Consider the following 20762-nt stretch of genomic DNA (forward strand, 5'->3'; position numbering starts at 1 on the left):
TTTTCTTATACCCACCTCTCTTCAATAGTTTCATACATAAGTACACGTTTTATAATATCTAATTTTTTTGTGTTACCATGTGAACAAAGATTTTCTACACCCTCTCATATCCTAGTCAGAAAAGTGTTTATTGTATTTAAATTGAAACCAAATAGTGAAGGAAATTATAGTTTCTTTATCTATAACTTATCTGGTTCTTTCCATAATTATCTCCTCCTGGGTGAAAGGAAAAGAAAGAAGAAAAGAATGTAGTTCTGTTAAAACAGTGTGGGATCAAAAATTTCATTTTTCTGTCATGAGCCTAAGAGAGCCTATGATAAAAATATAAACCAGATGGGATATATCCTTTCCAGGCGGGTAATATTCAGCCAGCCAGTCGGGGCTAGTACCATGGCCCAGTTTGTCCGTAACCTCGCGGAGAAGGCCCCAGCGCTGGTCAACGCTGGTGTAACTTACTCAAAGCCTCGATTGGCCATGTTTTGGTACTATGCCAAGGTTGAGCTTGTTCCTCCAATCCCTTCTGAGATCCCTACAGCAATTCAGAGCTTGAAAAAAATTATCAACAGTGCTAAAACCGGTAGCTTCAAACAGCTCACTGTTAAGGAAGCTCTACTGAATGGTTTGGTGGCCACTGAGGTGTGGATGTGGTTTTATGTTGGCGAGATCATAGGCAAGCGTGGCATCATTGGCTATGATGTTTGAAGACCAATTTTTAACATGTGATTATATTTGCTTTATTATTCAAGTGTTCTTGGACCATGTGTGAGCAGACTGCTATTTGAATAAAATAAGACAATGTGTCAGAATCAGTGTTTTCTCTATCAAACACTACATGGAAGGTCACAATTTCTCTTGATATTAAGTTGGATTGCCTTTTGCTGTAATATATTAGCACAACTCTAAATGCATGCCTTTGCTTAGCCTGCAATTGGAAAAGATATATATGAGTATACCAACCTGGTACCTGTATAAATGAGGTTAACTTTATTTTGAAGACTTGAAACAAATGATATTTAAGCTTTATTCTAGAAAAGCTGGGGGAAAGGCTTTGAGAAAATGAGAACTTGCTCCAGTAGGAGAAATAATAATACCATGTGCCAAGTATGATACAGTTAAATCACGTAGCATTAATAATACAATTTGGACTGTTTTTCTTCGCAAAAAACAGAGAAAGATCCCTTTGACAACATCTTTTTGTCAGTTTGAATATAGCCTCCCAAAAGAACAGCATGATGATAATCTGTGTATCTTTGTAACATCTTTAACATTAGGACAGAGTGAATGAGAGCGATAACATATTTTTCATCTGATTTTGATATTTGTTATATTATTAATCTGTCCAGTTTTTAAGGACCTATCTTTGCAAAAATAAAATATCCTATAGATATTTAACAGGGTTATGATTTAGCATTGTCCTTGGGTCTAAATAGTATATTATGTCCTGAAATAAATACAAGTGATTGGTATTAGTAACAAAAAAATATGTCCAACTCCTCTCCTTCAAATGGAAACAAACAAAATGTGTAGAAAATGAAAAAATAAGCAAAAGACCACCAAAATTTTTAAAACAAATATTAACAGGGCTGAAGGGAAAATAGACAGCAATACAATAGTAGTAGGGAAAATTAGGTACTAGGAAGAAGCAAATAAATTTCTAGAAACATCCAACCTACCAAGACTGAATCACAAAAAATAGAAAATCTGAACAGACCAATAACAACTGAGACTGAATCAGTAATCAAGAACCTCCACCAAAAAAAAAAAAACCCCTCTGATAAATTCTACCAAAGATTTACAAAAGAATTAACACTAATTTTCTCCAACGCTTCTCAAGAATTGAAGAGGGGACACTTTCAAGCTCATTTTATGAAGCAACATTACTCTGACGCCAAAGGCAGACAAGGACACTACAAGAAAAGAAAGCTGCAGGCCAATATCTCTTATGAACACGGATACAAAATTCCTCAACAAAATAAGAACAAACAAAGTTCAATAGTGTGTTAAATTACTACTACACAGGGCTTCCCTGGTGACTCAGTGGTAAAGAATCTGCCTGCCAGTGCAGGAGAGGTGGGCTTGATACCTGGTCCCAGAAGATCCCACATGTAGGCCCGCACCACAACTATTGAGCCTGTGTTCTAAGACCGGCAAGCTGCAACTACTGAGCTCATGTGTTCCAACTACCGGAGGCCTCACACTCTGGAGCCCATGGCCCACAACAAGAGAAGTCATCGCAATAAAAAGCTGGGGCACCAAAAAGAAGAGTGGCCCCCCACTAGCCACTACTAGAGAAAAGCCCAAGCAGGAACAAAGACCCAATACAGCCAAAAATAGATAAATAAAATTATTTTTTTAAAAAGAATATTACACCATGATCAAGTAGGATTTACTCCTGGAACACAAAGATGGCTCAACATACACAAGTCAATAAATGTGATACACAACATTAACAAAATAAAAATTGGAAATTGTATGATCATCTTAATAGATTCAGAAAAGGCCTTTGACAAAATTCAACAACCTTTCATGATAAGGAAAAAAAATTCAATAAATTAGATAAAGATGGAATATACCTCAACATAATAAAGGCAGTATATTATAAATCAACAGCTAAAATCATGCTCAATGTTGAAAAACTGAAAGCTTTTCCTCTGTGATTAGGTACAAGACAAAGATATATACTATTGCCATTTTAAGTCAACATAGTATCTGAAGTTTTCTGGCCAGAACTCTTAGATAAGGAAAAATTTAAATTAGAAAAGAAGTAAAACTGTCTCTATTTGCAGATGACAATTTTATATATAGAAAACCCTAAAAACTCAACCAAAAAACTGGAACTAATAAATAAATTTAGTAAAATTGAAAATACAAAAATCAATATACAAAATATCAGTTGCATTTCCAAATATTAACAATGAACTCTTGGAAAAGGAAATTAAGAAAACAATCCCATTTGCAATAACATTAAAAAGAATAAAATACTTGGGAATAAATTTAACCAAGGAGGTAAAAGTTCAGTATATTCAGATCCATGAGACACTTGAGCCATGAACTGACACTCTGTCTTAAGTGGCCAGAACCGGCGGCTCCTCCCCTGGGGCAGAGCACACATTCAGCGCAGGGCATCCCTGACACATCAGGGACATCAGGATCCAGAATTGGAGGCTCTCTGGTGGACAAAATATTTTGAAAGCCAGGAGAAGAAGAAAAATTCTCAAAAGCAGATGAAGGAAGCTTTTGTCAGTGACCACAATGGAACAAGCATACTGGAAATCATTGAGGGCTTGGGCTTTCCTACTTTCCTTATCCTGGGCAGAGGGATCCTGATCATTTTCTCACAGCACTTATCTTTTTCTTCACACACTTGGAGAACTTGATTCTTCATTGACTTTGCTTTCTTGATCGTTCCCCTGGTAACCATTTTGACCATTTTCTCTACATTTGTTCTCCTTGAGCATCTTGTAATTATCTTTGGGGCCGGGCTGATCTATAAAATATACTGCAAGAGAATTTGGTATGTCAGAATGCCTGTCTGGAAAATTCTTGAAAAATTCTTGAAAGTCAGTCTGGAATCAGAATACATTCCAAGCATCTCTTGTTTCCATGTAATTGACAGTACATTTACTGCTCTTGCCATTTTGACTGTAGACTTCCCATGTTTTCCTAGAAGACTTCCCAAAATCAGGCTCTATGGGATAGGAGCAGTGGATTTTGGAATAGGGGGATTTCTCTTGAAGATTGCAATGATTTCTCCAAATATTAGAAGAAAATATACAAAGGGTCCAGATTTTATTTTACAAAGTCACTGTACTCTGGCCATTAGTCTTCCTAGGAATGGGATGATTAATTATTATAAGATCTGTAGGAATCTCAGGAACATTTAACTGAGTATGGAGTTCAATGGAACATTTCCTTTACCTTGATAGTTGTGAAATTGATAGCATCACTGCTTAGATTATTTTTCACCTAAGTAAACCCTCGATTGTGGCTATCAGCTTTACTGTGTTATACCAACTAGCCTTGATTTTACCCCATTGAAGAGATTAATTTTGTATGGCACTGATGATGGTGGCACAGGGGTTGATTTACTAAATGCCAACAGAGAAAAAATTACCTCTACCTTGTGGTATATCACAGTACCCATGGCTAGTGTTCAAACAGGGTATATGAGCTTAAAAAAATAAATCACTTATCAAAGACTGGATAAAAGTAACATATAATCTGCTGACAGCTATCAGCCTCTTCACGTCACTTTACATAGTTCAGGTAAATGTAGAAGTAGCATCTTAAAGAACGGACAGCTTAGCCTTTTGTATGTGGGTAATTGCTTCTTACCTGATCCTCCTTAGTAGTTTAATACTGGGTGATATAATTTTGAGTTTTGCCAAATTTCCAATTAAGGGTACAGTATTACCATGTTCTTGGAAATTTATTCCATCACATGCTGCAAATAAAAAGCATTCAGAATATCTACTCTCTGAAGCTGAAAGAAAACCCACTCTTTGTTTAATCACAGCAATGAACAGAAACAAATTAATTTTTTCTTGCTGTCAAATGTAACAATGACAAAATCAACCTGTTAGTACATACATTACACAGAAGTACATTGTGGGCTTTATCTGTGCTCAACCTCTGTATGTTTATCAACTGCTTAATTAAACATGCACTACAATTGCAAGACAAGACTATAAAATCTTGGTGATCAATAGGGGTAGGATATGTTTTGAGCAATATTATTTTAATGAGGAAGAGAAAACATAAAATGTGAAGAAAATAGGACTTTGGGCAACCCAACGTTAACTATAATTTATTATAAAATTGTTTCATTACTGCTCTAAGAGTAATGATACTTAATATTTTAAATGTGTCTCAACACTATGTAAAACAAACCAATACAGAAGATACAAAGCTTTGTGACTTGTTAGAACATATAAATTCCAATATTTTCAAGAAACTGTTGTGTTTATAGTTGTGACACTAGAAGATTAAAGGAGTGGGAAGGAGGATTTTTGCTTTCCATCTTATATTACCTACTATGAGTCTGTATTTTCATTGTATGAATCACTTTTATAATATTTACATTAAAAAAATCTCAATTGTGGAATTGTGAAAAAAATTATAAGACATTGGTAAAAGGAATTGAAGACAAAAATATATGGGATGATAATCCATATTCATAGACTGGAAGAGTTAATAATGCTAAAATATCCATGCTACCCAAAATAATCAATAGATCCTGTGAAATCCCTATCAAAATTTCATTGGAATTTTCATAGGAATACAACAAACAATCCTAAAATTTATATAAAGCCACAAAACACTTTGAGTAGTCAAAGCAAACTTGAGAAAGAACAAAGCTGGAGCCATCACTCTTTCTGATTTCAAACTGCATTACAAAGTTTTAGTAATCAAAACAGTGTGGCATTGGCATAAAAATAGACACATAGATCAGTGGCATAGAATAGAAATCCCAGTAGTACTCTCATGCATATATGGTTAATTAACTTTTGATGAAGGCACCAAGAATATACAATGGGGAAAGGATAGTCTCTTCAATAAATGGTGCTGGGATATCTACATGCAAAAGAATTAAACTAGGCTTCTATATTACACCACACATAAAAATCAACTCAAAATTGATTAAAGATTTGGATGTAAGACCTAAAACTATTAAAACCCCAGAATAAAACAGGGATAAGCTCCTTAACACTTGTATTGGCAATAATTTCTTTTAATATAATGCTGGTAAAAATATCAATAACTTCAGATATGTGGATGATATCACTCTAATGGCAGAAAGTGAGGAGGAAATAAAGAGCCTCTTGAGGGTGAAAGAGGAGAGTGAAAAAACTGGCTAAAAACTCAACATTCAAAAACTAAGATCATGGCATCTGGTACCATCACTTCATGGCAGATAGATGGGGAAAAAGTGGAAGCAGTGACAGATTTTATTTTCTTGGGCTCCAAATCACTGCATACAGTGACTACAGCTATGAATTAAAAACTCTTGCTCCTTGAAAGGAAAGCTATGGCAAATCTAGACAGTGTATTAAAAAGCAGAGACATCACTTTGCCAACAAAGGTCCATATTGTCAAAGCTATGGTTTTTCCAGTAGTCATGTGAAAGTTGGACCATTAAGAAGGCTGAGCACTGAAGAATTGATGTCTTTGAATTGTGGTGCTGAGAACACTCTTGAGAGTCCCTTGGACAGCAAGGAGATCAAATCAGTCAATCTTAAAGGAAATTCATCTGGTATATTCATTGGAAGGACTGATGCTGAAGCTAAAGCTCCAATATTTTGGCCCCCTAATGTGAAGAGCTAGCTCACTGAACAAGATTCTGATGCTGGGAAAGACTGAAAACGAAAGGAGAAGAGGGTGGCAGAGGATGAGATAGCATCACCAACTCAATGGACATGATCTGAGCAAACTCTGAGAGATAGTGAAGGACAGGGAAACCTGGTATGCTGCAGCTCACGGGGTAGCAAAGAGTTGGACACAACTTAGTCAGTGAACAACACCAATAGTACCAAAAGCAAAGGCAATAAAAGCAAAAATAAACAACTGGGACGACATCAACTAGAAAGCTGCTAAGTAGCAAATGAAACCATCAACTAAATGAAAATACAGCCTGTGGAATGGGAGAAAATATTTGCAAAGGACATATTTAATAAGAAGTTACTATCCAAAATATACAAGAACTCATACAACTCATAAGCAAAAATGATAATTAAAAATAGGCAAAGAATCTGAATATACATTTTTCCAAAGGAAACAGGTATTTTAAAATTTCCTCAATTTGACTTATCATCAAGAAAGTGAAAATCTAAATTTTGTTTGACCACAGGGCCTGCAGTAACCTTAAGCCCATGAAAGTACATGTCCTGATTTGTAGCCCATAGAGTCACATGTAAATCCCTGATATGGCTTCTCCAGCAATGCCTGGGATCAGCAGTTCTCTTTGCTTGCTTCCCAGTGCCTTCCTCTTTGTTGTTGTTCAGTTGCTCAGTCATGTCCAACTCTTTACCACCCTGTGGATGACAGCACGCCAGGCTTCCCTGTCCTTCACCATCTCCCGGAGTTTGCTCAAACTTATGTCCATTGAGTCGGTGATGCCATTCAACCATCTCATCCTCTGTCACCTGCTTCTCCTACCACCTTCAATCTTTCCCAGCATCAGGGTCTTTTCGAGTGAGTCGGCTCTTTGCATCAGGTGACCAAAATATTTGAGATTCAACTTCAGCCTCAGTCCTTCCAATGAATATTCAAGGTTGATTTCCTTTAAGATTGACTGGTTTGGGGGGAGGAGCCAAGATGGCGGAGGAGTAGGATGGGGAGACCACTTTCTCTCCTACAAATTCATCAAAAGAATAACTGAATGCAGAACAAACTTCACAAAACAACTTCTGATCGCTAGCTGAGGTCATCAGGCGCCCAGAAAAGCAGCCCATTGTCTTCGAAAGGAGGTAGGACAAAATATAAAGATAAAAAGTGAGACAAAAGAGCTAAGGACGGAGATCCGTCCCAGGAAGGGAGTCTTAGGCGGCATTGCTTGGGGTAGGGTCCGGGCCTGAGTGCCCTGAGGACAATCGGAGGGAGCTTCTGTGAGTTGCCAACTTGAACTGTGGGAGACCAAGAGAGAGAGAGAAAATTAACCTGCCGGAACACACTGCCGGCCGTTCGCAGAACAAAGGGACCGAGAAAGTCCAGAGAAGAGGTCGCAGGCTACGGACCGGCCCAGCCCCGCCCGAGGCAGGAGGCAGGGGGGAGGGGAAGGTCGCGGCGAGACACAGGGTGCAGGCACACGACCGGCGCTGGTGGGGACTGGGGCTGGGGACCCGGAGGGCGGAAGGCGCGCGCACCCGACTGGCGCCAGCGGAAACTGAGACTGGGTCCGCGGAAGGGAGTGGGCGCACCACACCTGGGGAGAGTGCACCCATCAAGCCCCTGGCTGCCTGGACCGCTCTGACGGGGAAGGCACAGAGAGCAGGCGCAGCTTTTCCTTCCGCGCTTTTGTGGAACACCCGAGGGCTGGAACCTCGCGCAGCGCGGGGCGCGCTCCATATAGAAGAGCCGGGAGCCTGAGCAGCGCAGACGGGAGAAAGCAGCCTCAGCCCCTCCCGGCAGCGCCAGCCCCGCCCCGCAGAGCGATGGAACTAGCTACCTAAATAAGAGTCCACCTCCGCCCGCCTGTGTCAGGGCAGAAATGAGTCTCTGAAGAGACCGGCAAACAAGCCAAATAAACAAAGGGAACCGCTTCAGAAGGGACTGGTGCAACAGATTAAAATCCCCGTAGAAAACACGGACTACACCGGAAGGGCCCTATAGATATCGAGAAGTGTAAGCTGGAACGAGGAGCTATCTGAAACTGAGCCGAACCCACACTGACCGCAACAGCTCCAGAGAAATTCCTAGATATATTTTTACTTTTTTTTTTTTTTCCTAAGTAAGGAAGGAAAAAAAAAATTTTTTTCTTTCTTTTTTTATTTTTTCTTTTTTTATTTTTTCTTTTTTATTTTTTCTTTTTTATTTTTTCTCTTTTATTTTCCTTTAAAATTCCCTATTACTCCCCCATTACTACTTCACTTTCATTTTCATAGATTTTTAATTAGGAAAAAAAAAATTTTTTTTTCTCTTTTTTTTTTTTTTTTCTTTTTTCTTCTTTTTTTTTCTTTTTTCTTCTTTTTTTTCTTTCCTTTTTCTATTCTTTTTTCTATTTTTCTTTTTCTCTTATTTTTTTTAAAGTCCTCTAGTACTCACTCCTCTACTACTCCTTAATTTTCATTTTCAATACACTATAACCTTACAAAAAAAAAAAAGGAAGAGAAGCCCTATTTTTAAACCAAAGATTATTCTCTCCCAATCTTGACTCTCTGTTTTCTACCTCAGGACACCTCTATTTCCTCCTTTCCCCTTCTCTTCCCAATCCAATTCTGTGAATCTTTGTAGGTGTCTGAGATACGGAGAACACTCTGGGAACAGACAGCTGCGTAGATCTGTCTCTCTCCTCTTGAGTCCCCCTTTTTCTCCTCCTGCTCATCTCTATCTCCCTCCTCCCTTTTCTCCTCTTCATGTAACTCTGTGAACCTCTCTGGGTGTCCCTAACGGGGGAGAATCTTTTCGCCATTAACCTAGAAGTTTTATTATCAGTGCTGTATAGTTGGAGAAATCCTGAGACTACAGGAAGAATAAAACTGAAATCCAGAGGCAGGAAACTTAAGCCCAAAACCTAAGAACACCAGAAAACTCCTGACTACATGGAACTTTAAGTAATAAGTGACCGTCCAAAAGCCTCCATACCTACACTGAAACCAACCACCACCCAAGAGCCAATAAGTTTTAGAGCAAGACATACCACGCAAATTCTCCAGCAATGCAGGAACATAGCCCTGAACGTCAACATACAGGCTGCCCAAGGTCACACCTAACACATAGACCCATCTCAAAACTCATTACTGGGCACTCCATTGCTCTCCAAAGAGAAGAAATCAAGTTCCACGCACCAGAACACTGACACAAGCTTCCCTAACCAGGAAACCTTGACAAGCCAATCGTCTAACCCCACCCACTGGATAAATCCTCCACAATAAAAAGGACCCACAGACCTCCAGAATACAGAAAGCCCACTCCAGATACAGCAATCTAAACAAGATGAAAAGGCAAAGAAATACCCAACAGGTAAAGGAACATGAAAAATGCCCACCAAGTCAAACAAAAGAGGAGGAGATAGGGAATCTACCTGAAAAAGAATTTAGAATAATGATAATAAAAATGATCCAAAATCTTGACAACAAAATGGAGTTACAGATAAATAGCCTGGAAACAAAGATTGAAAAGATACAAGAAATGTTTAATAAAGACCTAGAAGAAATAAAAAAGAGTCAAGTAAAAATGAATAATGCAATGAATGAGATCAAAAACACTTTGGAGGGAACCAAGAATAGAATAACGGAGGCAGAAGATAGGATAAGTGAGGTAGAAGATAAAATAGTGGAAGTAAATGAAGCAGAAAGGAAAAAAGAAAAAAGGATCAAAAGAAATGAGGACAACCTCAGGGACCTCTGGGACAATGTGAAACGCCCCAACATTCGAATCATAGGAGTCCCAGAAGAGGAAGACAAAAAGAAAGGCCATGAGAAAATACTCGAGGAGATAATAGCTGAAAACTTCCCTAAAATGGGGAAGGAAATAGCCACCCAAATCCAAGAAACCCAGAGAGTCCCAAACAGGATAAACCCAAGGCGAAACACCCCAAGACACATATTAATCAAATTAACAAAGATCAAACACAAAGAACAAATCTTAAAAGCAGCAAGGGAGAAACAACAAATAACACACAAAGGGATTCCCATAAGGATAACAGCTGATCTATCAATAGAAACCCTCCAGGCCAGAAGGGAATGGCAGGACGTTCTGAAAGTAATGAAAGAGAATAACCTACAACCTAGATTACTGTATCCAGCAAGGATCTCATTCAGATATGAAGGAGAATTCAAAAACTTTACAGATAAGCAAAAGCTGAGAGAATTCAGCACCACCAAACCAGCTCTTCAACAAATGCTAAAGGATCTTCTCTAGACAGGAAATGCAGAAAGGTTGTATAAACGTGAACCCAAAACAACAAAGTAAATGGCAACGGGACCACACCTATCAATAATTACCTTAAATGTAAATGGGTTGAATGCCCCAACCAAAAGACAAAGATTGGCTGAATGGATACAAAAACAAGACCCCTATGTATGCTGTCTACAAGAGACCCACCTCAAAACAAGAGACACATACAGACTAAAAGTGAAGGGCTGGAAAAAAATATTTCATGCAAATGGAGACCAAAAGAAAGCAGGAGTCGCAATACTCATATCAGATAAAATAGACTTTCAAATAAAGGCTGTGAAAAGAGACAAAGAAGGACACTACATAATGATCAAAGGATCAATCCAAGAAGAAGATAAAACAATTATAAATACATATGCACCCAACATAGGAGCACCGCAATATGTACGGCAAACACTAACGAGCATGAAAGAGGAAATTAATAGTAACACAATAATAGTGGGAGACTTTAATACCCCACTCACAACTATGGATAGATCAACTAAACAGAAAATTAACAAGGAAACACAAACCTTAAATGACACAATGGACCAGCTAGACCTAATGGATATCTATAGGACATTTCACCCCAAAACAATCAACTTCACCTTTTTCTCAAGTGCACACGGAACCTTCTCCAGAATAGATCACATCCTGGGCCATAAATCTAGTCTTGGAAAATTCAAAAAAATTGAAATCATTCCAGTCATCTTTTCTGACCACAGTGCAGTAAGATTAGATCTCAATTACAGGAAAAAAATTGTTAAAAATTCAAACACATGGAGGCTAAATAACACGCTTCTGAATAACCAACAAATCATAGAAGAAATCAAAAAAGAAATCAAAATATGTATAGAAACGAATGAAAATGAAAACACAACAACCCAAAACCTATGGGACACTGTAAAAGCAGTGCTAAGGGGAAGGTTCATAGCATTACAGGCTTACATCAAGAAACAAGAAAAAAGCCAAATAAATAACCTAACTCTACACCTAAAGCAATTAGAGAAGGAAGAAATGAAGAACCCCAGGGTTAGCAGAAGGAAAGAAATCTTAAAAATTAAGGCAGAAATAAATGCAATAGAAACTAAAGAGACCATAGCAAAAATCAACAAAGCTAAAAGCTGGTTTTTTGAAAAAATAAACAAAATTGACAAACCATTAGCAAGACTCATTAAGAAACAAAGAGAGAAGAACCAAATTAGCAAAATTAGAAATGAAAATGGAGAGATCACAACAGACAACACTGAAATACAAAGGATCATAAGAGACTACTACCAGCAGCTCTATGCCAATAAAATGGACAACTTGGATGAAATGGACAAATTCTTAGAAAAGTATAACTTTCCAAAACTGAACCAGGAAGAAATAGAAGATCTTAACAGACCCATCACAGGCAAGGAAATCAAAATTGTAATCAAAAATCTTCCAGCAAACAAAAGCCCAGGACCAGATGGCTTCACAGCTGAATTCTACCAAAAATTTAGAGAAGAGCTAACACCTATCTTACTCAAACTCTTCCAGAAAATTGCAGAAGAAGGTAAACTTCCAAACTCATTCTATGAGGCCACCATCACCCTAATTCCAAAACCAGACAAGGATGCCACAAAAAAAGAAAACTACAGGCCAATATCACTGATGAACATAGATGCAAAAATTCTTAACAAAATTCTAGCAAACAGAATCCAACAACATATTAAAAAAATCATACACCACGACCAAGTGGGCTTTATCCCAGGAATGCAAGGATTCTTCAATATCCACAAATCAATCAATGTAATACACCACATTAACAAATTGAAAGATAAAAACCTTATGATTATCTCAATAGATGCAGAGAAAGCCTTTGACAAAATTCAACACTGATTTATGATTAAAACTCTCCAAAAAGCAGGAATAGAAGGAACATACCTCAACATAATAAAAGCTATATATGACAAACCCACAGCAAGCATCACCCTCAATGGTGAAAAATTGAAAGCATTTCCCCTGAAATCAGGAACAAGACAAGAGTGCCCACTCTCACCACTACTATTCAACATAGTGTTGGAAGTTTTGGCCACAGCAATCAGAGCAGAAAAAGAAGTAAAAGGAATCCAGATAGGAAAAGAAGAAGTGAAACTCTCACTGTTTGCAGATGACATGATCCTCTACATAGAAAACCCTAAAGACTCTACCAGAAAATTACTAGAGCTAATCAATGAATATAGTAAAGTTGCAGGATATAAAATTAACACACAGAAATCCCTTGCATTCCTATATACTAACAATGAAAAAACAGAAAGAGAAATTAAGGAAACAATACCATTCACCATTGCAACAAAAAGAATAAGATACTTAGGAGTATATCTACCTAAAGAAACAAAAGACCTATACATAGAAAACTATAAAACACTGATGAAAGAAATCAAAGAGGACACAAACAGATGGAGAAACATACCATGTTCATGGATTGGAAGAATCAATATTGTCAAAATGGCTATTCTACCCAAAGCAATCTATAGATTCAATGCAATCCCTATCAAGCTACCAACGGTATTTTTCACAGAACTAGACCAAAGAATTTCACAATTTGTATGGAAATACAAAAAACCTCGAATAGCCAAAGTAATCTTGAGAAAGAAGAATGGAACTGGAGGAATAAACCTGCCTGACTTCAGACTCTACTACAAAGCCACAGTCATCAAGACAGTATGGTACTGGCACAAAGACAGAAATATAGATCAATGGGACAGAATAGAAAGCCCAGAGATAAATCCACGAACCTATGGACACCTTATCTTTGACAAAGGAGGTAAGGATACACAATGGAAAAAAGACAACCTCTTTAACAAGTGGTGCTGGGAAAACTGGTCAACCGCTTGTAAAAGAATGAAACTAGAACATTTTCTAACACCATACACAAAAATAAACTCAAAATGGATTAAAGATCTAGATGTCAGACCAGAAACTATAAAACTCCTAGAGGAGAACATAGGCAAAACCCTCTCCGACATAAATCACAGCAAGATCCTCTATGACCCACCTCCCAGAATATTGGAAATAAAAGCAAAACTAAACAAATGGGACCTAATGAAACTTAAAAGCTTTTGCACTACAAAGAAAACTATAAGTAAGGTGAAAAGACAGCCCTCAGATTGGGAGAAAATAATAGCAAATGAAGAAACAGACAAAGGATTAATCTCAAAAATATACAAGCAACTCCTGCAGCTCAATTCCAGAAAAATCAATGACCCAATCAAAAAATGGGCCAAAGAACTAAACAGACATTTCTCCAAAGAAGACATACAGATGGCTAACAAACACATGAAAAGATGCTCAACATCACTCATTATTAGAGAAATGCAAATCAGAACCACAATGAGGTACCATTACACGCCAGTCAGGATGGCTGCTATCCAAAATTCTACAAGCAATAAATGCTGGAGAGGGTGTGGAGAAAAGGGAACCCTCTTACACTGTTGGTGGGAATGCAAACTAATTCAGCCACTATGGAGAACAGTGTGCAGATTCCTTAAAAAACTGGAAATAGAACTGCCGTATGACCCAGCAATCCCACTTCTGGGCATACACACTGAGGAAACCAGATCTGAAAGAGACACGTGCACCCCAATGTTCATCGCAGCACTGTTTATAATAGCCAGGACATGGAAGCAACCTAGATGCCCATCAGCAGATGAATGGATAAGGAAGCTGTGGTACATATACACCATGGAATATTACTCAGCCGTTAAAAAGAATTCATTTGAATCAGTCCTAATAAGATGGATGAAACTGGAGCCCATTATACAGAGTGAAGTAAGCCAGAAAGATAAAGAACATTACAGCATACTAACACATATATATGGAATTTAGAAAGATGGTAACGATAACCCTATATGCAAAATAGAAAAAGAGACACAGAAATACAGAACAGACTTTTGAACTCTGTGGGAGAAGGTGAGGGTGGGATGTTTCAAAAGAACAGCATGTATACTCTCTATGGTGAAACAGATCGCCAGCCCAGGTGGGATGCATGAGACAAGTGCTCGGGCCTGGTGCACTGGGAAGACCCACACGAATCGGGTGGAGAGGGAGGTGGGAGGGGGGATCGGGATGGGGAATATGTGTAACTCTATGGCTGATTCATATCAATGTATGACAAAACCCACTGAAATGTTGTGAAGTAATTAGCCTCCAACTAATAAAAAAAAAAAAAAAAAGAAAGAAAAAAAAATACTATTTATGCAAAGTAAAATCAGGAAAATATGGGAAAATACAAAGAAGAAACTATAATTATTCATACTATCACTATCCAGAAATAAATGTTTTGATGCTTAAAAAAAAAAAAAAAAAGATTGACTGGTTTGATCTCCTTGCAATCCAAGGGACTTTCAAGAGTCTTTTCCAACACCACAATTAGAACGTATCAATTCTTCAACATTCAGCCTTTTTTATTGTCCAGCTTTCACATCCGTACATGACTACTGGAGAAACCTTCCTCTAGTTTTCCCCTTAATATGACCCTGGAGGGTCTTTCCAGACTCCCACTCCTTTGGTTCTAATTGACCAGTCAGCCTTAACCTGGGAACCCCAAAGCATGCCACTCAAAGACCCTAATAAAGGCATGTACCCCACATCTGTCTCTGTCTGCACTCTACTTTGACCTCCTGATGTGGTCCCTTTCAGGGATTAGGCTTGCCAAATACCTCCAGGACCTCTGAGTAGTAAACCTCTATTTCAGTTTCTCTCCTGGTTTGTTGTTGAACTTCAGCTCACCTTATGCTCCACTTAACAAGGGCAAACTTAAAAAAGTCATAACAAAACACATATAATGGAACATATTCAGCCTTTAAAAAGCAGGAAATCCTTCCATTTGTGACAGCATAGGTGAGCACAGAGAGCATCATGCTAAATAAGCCAGACAAAAATGAGACAAATACTGAATGGTATCACTCGTATGTGGAATGTTTTTTTTTTTTTTTAAGTCAAGTTCAAAAAAAATAAAAAATAAATTTTTAAAGTCAAGTTCATAGCAAAAGTTATTAGCAAGAGAATATAAAATGGTGGTTACCAGTAACTATGGGATGGGGGAATGAGAAGTTGGTAAAAGGGTACAACCTTTGAGTTATAAGATAAATAAAGTCTAAGGATCTAAGGCAGTGTATCAACTAGAGTTGATAATACTATACTGCATAATTGAAATTTGCTAAGATAGTAGAACTTAGCTCTCTTACAGAAAAAGATCAAAGTGTGAGGTGATGTACATGTTAATCAACTCAGTTGTGGGAAGACTTTCACAATATGTATGTACATCAAATCATCAATGAATCTGAGAAAAGTTATTTGTGTCTGTATAAAATTCTACATCTAAAAATTAGGAAGTACATGGGCTTCTCAAGCATACAAGAATCAAATATATAAATGGCTATGGTCTAAGGCATAAAGTCCCAATACTTTTCAATGAACAGGTAACTTGTAAACTCTGTTCACATTCTCTGACCATACCATCACTAACCTAAAAGTTAATAACAAAAAAGTAAGTGCTTAAATTTCCATATACTTGGTTTACAAACCTACTTCTAGGGAATTTATTAGTCAAAAGAGAAAATATGCTGAAAATTTTTTAAAACTTAAGACCGAATAACAATAAAAATACTACACATCAAAACCTGTGAGATGTACAGTTTTACTGTCCAGTTTCTAAAGGTAGACTCTCTGTAAATTAGATTAATATTTTTCTATTGTTGCTCAAGTCTTTTATATCTATGCTGATTTTTTGGCTACTGTATTTACTAATAATTGTGAGAGTTGTATTGAAACCTCCCTTCAAAGTCCATCAATTTTTGAGTAAAGTGGAATTTCAAGAGAAATCTGTAGGCTTTAAAATGTTTGTATTGGAACAAGAAAAAACACTGAAATGTTGTAAGCTAAATGACTTGTTTAAGACATTGCCAATTGCCTGGGCATGCTTTGGTTGTGGTAACAGAACCCGCAGATTTGCAGGTCCTGGACAGGAGGATGAGTGGGGGTCAGCCATGAGAACACAGCTTGAGTGAAATTTCCTGAAAAAAGGGAGTGACTATGTATAGTGGTCTGAATTTTGGATGGCAATGGCCTTCTTACTGTCAGCACGGAAAAGCAAAGATCTGAATTCCCAAGTCAGAGCCTGAATCCCAAAGGCAGAAAACAAGATCGTAGGGATTAGATACAATAGCAATGACCTGCTACCATGGAGAGTAATCTGGGTACCAAATATCTTTACCTGTGCCATGATGAGCTCAATGTCATCACAAACAAAAATTTGGCTGATATGAAAGTATGTAGTGCGTGTTGCCTTGTTCCCATGTAACAAAGGCATCAGCTTGTCATCCAGGCCAGTATAAAGAAAGCTATTTCCATGTCTGATAAATACAATGATAGTGATAAGATAACAGCTGTGAGGCTCATATTTAATATGGCTAGGTTCACATTCAGGAAATTCACACTGAAGCACAACAAGAGCGTTACTGGCTTTAACTCAATTAACAGCAGATGGAGCCAGAAGTTTCTGTGAGCCACATCTCATTAAATCTCCAGGAGAGTGGGATTACTCTCTGCTAAGAAACTCCTAATGCCTTTCTTCTTGAATTTACACACAACTTTTCAACTGTCAGTACAGCAAAAGTGCACATCTGAAAACTGTAAAGCCTCACATCTTCCTGTCTCTCCTGTCACATGAAATCTACATCTGTTTAAACTACTGATTTAGGGTTTAAAATAAAGGTCTGTCATCTATGGATTGAATGAGGGTAACCTCCTCTTTTGTATCCTGGTTTCCTGGGATGCTGGTGGTTCTGCAGAAGGGCATCAGCTATCTGTCATTCGCTGCACATCAGCAATTGCTCTTCTCTGCTATGTGTGCTGGAAGGACAAATAAATGATTGTTATGCTCTCAGTGGGATGAACAGACACACCTACGTGAACATCTGGCCCAAATGAAGATAATATGTAGTGTCCTTGGAGGAAAAAATAGGGCCCACATGACAGCAGCATTAAAGAAATTTGCTTTGGAGGGTTTAGGAAAGCACAGCTGCCCACCCAAAAACCTAGATGGAAAACACATCTGTCCTGATAAGTGCTATGTCTTGGACATACATCTTACTATGCAGCAATTAGAAACAACAAATTAGATGTGCATATAGCAATAGAGACAAATCTTAAAACAATGTTTAGGAGAAAAAAGGTAAGAAAGGTGAGAGATAGAAAGATAAATAGAGATGACAGATAAACACCATTTGTGAAACTTTTTTATTTTAATTTATTTGTTTATTTAAATTGGAGGCTAATTACTTTACAGTATTGTAGTGGTTTCTGCCATACATTGACATGAATCAGCCTTGGGTGTACCTGTGACCCCGATCCTGAATCCCCCTCCCACCTCCCTCCCCATCCAATCCCTCAGGGTCGTCCCAGTGCACCCGTTCTGAGTGCCCTGTCTCATGCATCGAACCTGGACCGGTCATCTATTTCACATATGGTAATGTACATGTTTCAATGCTATTCTTTCAAATCATCCCACCCTCGCCTTCTCTAAAACACATGTGCAGAGAACAATTCTTAAGGACATAAATTAACAAAAAGTTACCCATGAAACACTTGAAAATAGCTGCCTATCAATGAAATTTGGAATGGAAATGGCTAATGAGAATAAAGGCAATAAATCAGTCAAACAAAACAAAAATCCTTTCCCAGACCAAACATGCTAATATGCCATCAACTAAGGAGTATAACTAATTCGACCATCTGTAACTGAAGTCCAACAGACAAATGCAAATCCATAATAAAAGAATTGCAAGGTGTCATAGAAGCCATGAATGAAAATTGCCATGTACAGAGGATCTAGAATTTCTATGCTATCTGTGGTATGCAATAAATATGTGGAACCATGAAGGAAGTGCAAGTTGAGTGCAGATTCATAGTTTCATACTTCAAAGAAGTATGAACAGAGAAACATTAAAATTAGATTTAAGGACTTTCAACTCAACTAGCTTAATTAAATTTTTAAAAATAGACTTCATTGTAATAACACTAGCAGCTGTGTCCTAAATAAATGGTTTTATTTTTTCAATTATATTCTTCTATGAAGTGTAATTTATCTTTTCAATACTCTAATGAAAATTTTCTAAATATGCTAATTTGGTTTTCTTTCTTGGTGAAAATAAGATAAATATGAATTCTGATCATATCGTAAATTTACCATCAGAATAGGTAAGAAAGGTTCACAAGTCCATCCGTATCACCACCTAAGACTACCATTCAATCACTTATAGCCCACATTAATTGTAAGCCATGAAGAATTTTTACCAAAATCAGGTATAATGAGGAATGTTCTTTATTCTCTTCGTACTTTGGATCATCTGTGCACTGGAGAGCTACAATTAACAGACGGGTAGTTACCCTGTTCCAGGGGTCAGCAAGTTATAGCCCGTGGTCTTATTCCAGCCTGTCACCTCTTTTTGAATGGCCCATAGACTAAGAATGGTTTTATGGCCCCTTGGCCAGCAGTGTCACCCAGATAGTCTATTTGATGCTCCTTGGCCAGCCCAAGGCGCAAGACAATGGTATCCAGACCAGGGTGGGAGGATCGTGACTTGCCTGCAGGGCACTCCAGGGTCTTGAGTCCACAGCTTTCTAGCCTTTCTTGGGTTAAATGATATTCCTGGGAGATGACAGCTTGAAAAGGTTGAAGTTACTTGGCAGAATATTGTTGCTCCCCCATTTTTTAAGCTTTCTTATGGAGAATTGAACATACACAAAAAAGGCAGAATGGCATGATGAACTTAACTGGACTCACCTCCCTCCTCCCTTGGGCTTGACCTGCCCCTCTATACCCTCATTTATGTTCTGAACCAAATCCAGCCATCTTATTCTTTTATCTATAGGCATTTTGAAGTGTATCACAATACCACAACCACACCTAAAACAATAAAAAATTATCTGCTTCCATTACATGTCCAGTGTGTTAAAGAAAATAATTTTTACACTTCTAGATGATTGAGGAAAAAAGAATAATATCTCATAATTCATAAAAGTATATAAAATGCATATTTTAATATTATAAATAAAGTTTTATTGGGACACAGATGAACCTGTTCATTTCTTTCCTATGGCTGCTTTTGTGCCACAGAAGCAGCATTGAGCTATTGCAACGGAGACAATACAGCCCACAAAGCTTGAAATATTTACTATCTGGCCCCCTACGGGAAAAAAAAAATAATTGACAGTCTCTGGCCTATTCTATAATCTCAATCACTCCCAGCCTTGCAAGGAACTCTGCTTATGCTGCAGCCCTGCCTAGAATTGTATGACCTTATCTAGAGTAGGAGCAGACTAATATCTGTGGTCACAAGCCACCCCCAGTGGAAGCCCTTGCTGATAAGGACCTTTATAGTGATGTCAGCTAAAGGCTGTGCAGCCACCGGAGGGAACAGCTGTCCAGGACACACTGTACTCGTGATTAGAAATGCTTTTTTTTTTTTTTTTTTTTAATTTTTGACTCAAGACAGTCAAGACTCTAGTCCACCCTTCTCACACACGTCCTGCGTCTAAAGATGGGCCAGGGCCATTTTGGCTACTAATAGTACAATGTTAACAATCTCTTCAACCTTCACATAATATTACAGCAGTATCTATATTTCCAGAATTTTTGAATACCATATAGAAGTGACGAATCTGTCTGAATATCCATATGATGATAGATTCTATAATATCAAAAACTTTGGGGATTCAACAGTTGCAGACACTTAACTGGCCCAATCCCATGTCTTGCTAAACACTAGGAAGCTCTGTTACTCCAGAAAGCACTTTAAAAGACTTCAGAGAGGAGAATTAGTGGTCTCTTGGCTAATCCTGGAAAATGAAGCATGATCTTAGCTGAAGCCCTTGGATGTGAGCTCACGTCATGTTGGCACTGTTCTTAATATTCTGTGACTATGTAAGCTTTGTTGACTGAAAAAAATGTACAGTGTGAGAGTGCATTGTGAGTTAAGTTTTATTTGTGGCAAAATGAGGACTATTGCTCAGTAGGCAGTATTTCAGATAGCTTTGACTGCTCCAAATAGGCAAGGAGTAAGGTCAGTATACATGTGATTTTGGTGAAGGGTGAATACAAGCAATCAAGCACACGTTTTTGCAGAAAGTTGCTGCTA

General features: G+C 37.9%; 1 protein-coding gene and 2 pseudogenes across 1 annotated transcript; all 3 read left to right on the forward strand.

Annotated features, from left to right (window-relative positions):
* The first annotated feature begins 390 nt into the window (after nucleotides 1-390).
* On the forward strand, nucleotides 391-813 carry LOC133040092 (ATP synthase subunit g, mitochondrial-like). The gene has a single exon (XM_061119838.1). It carries the CDS (start codon nucleotides 391-393, stop codon nucleotides 700-702), a length of 312 nt encoding a protein of 103 aa, XP_060975821.1. The 3' UTR covers nucleotides 703-813.
* Nucleotides 814-2371: 1558 nt separating this feature from the next.
* On the forward strand, nucleotides 2372-4702 carry LOC133074471 (phosphatidylinositol-glycan biosynthesis class W protein-like; annotated as a pseudogene).
* An 11891-nt stretch (nucleotides 4703-16593) lies between these two features.
* LOC133074472 (deoxycytidylate deaminase-like) lies at nucleotides 16594-17128 on the forward strand (annotated as a pseudogene).
* Nucleotides 17129-20762: the final 3634 nt, after the last annotated feature.

Source organism: Dama dama, chromosome 20 (genome assembly GCF_033118175.1).
Source record: "Dama dama isolate Ldn47 chromosome 20, ASM3311817v1, whole genome shotgun sequence".
NCBI lineage: Eukaryota > Metazoa > Chordata > Mammalia > Artiodactyla > Cervidae > Dama > Dama dama.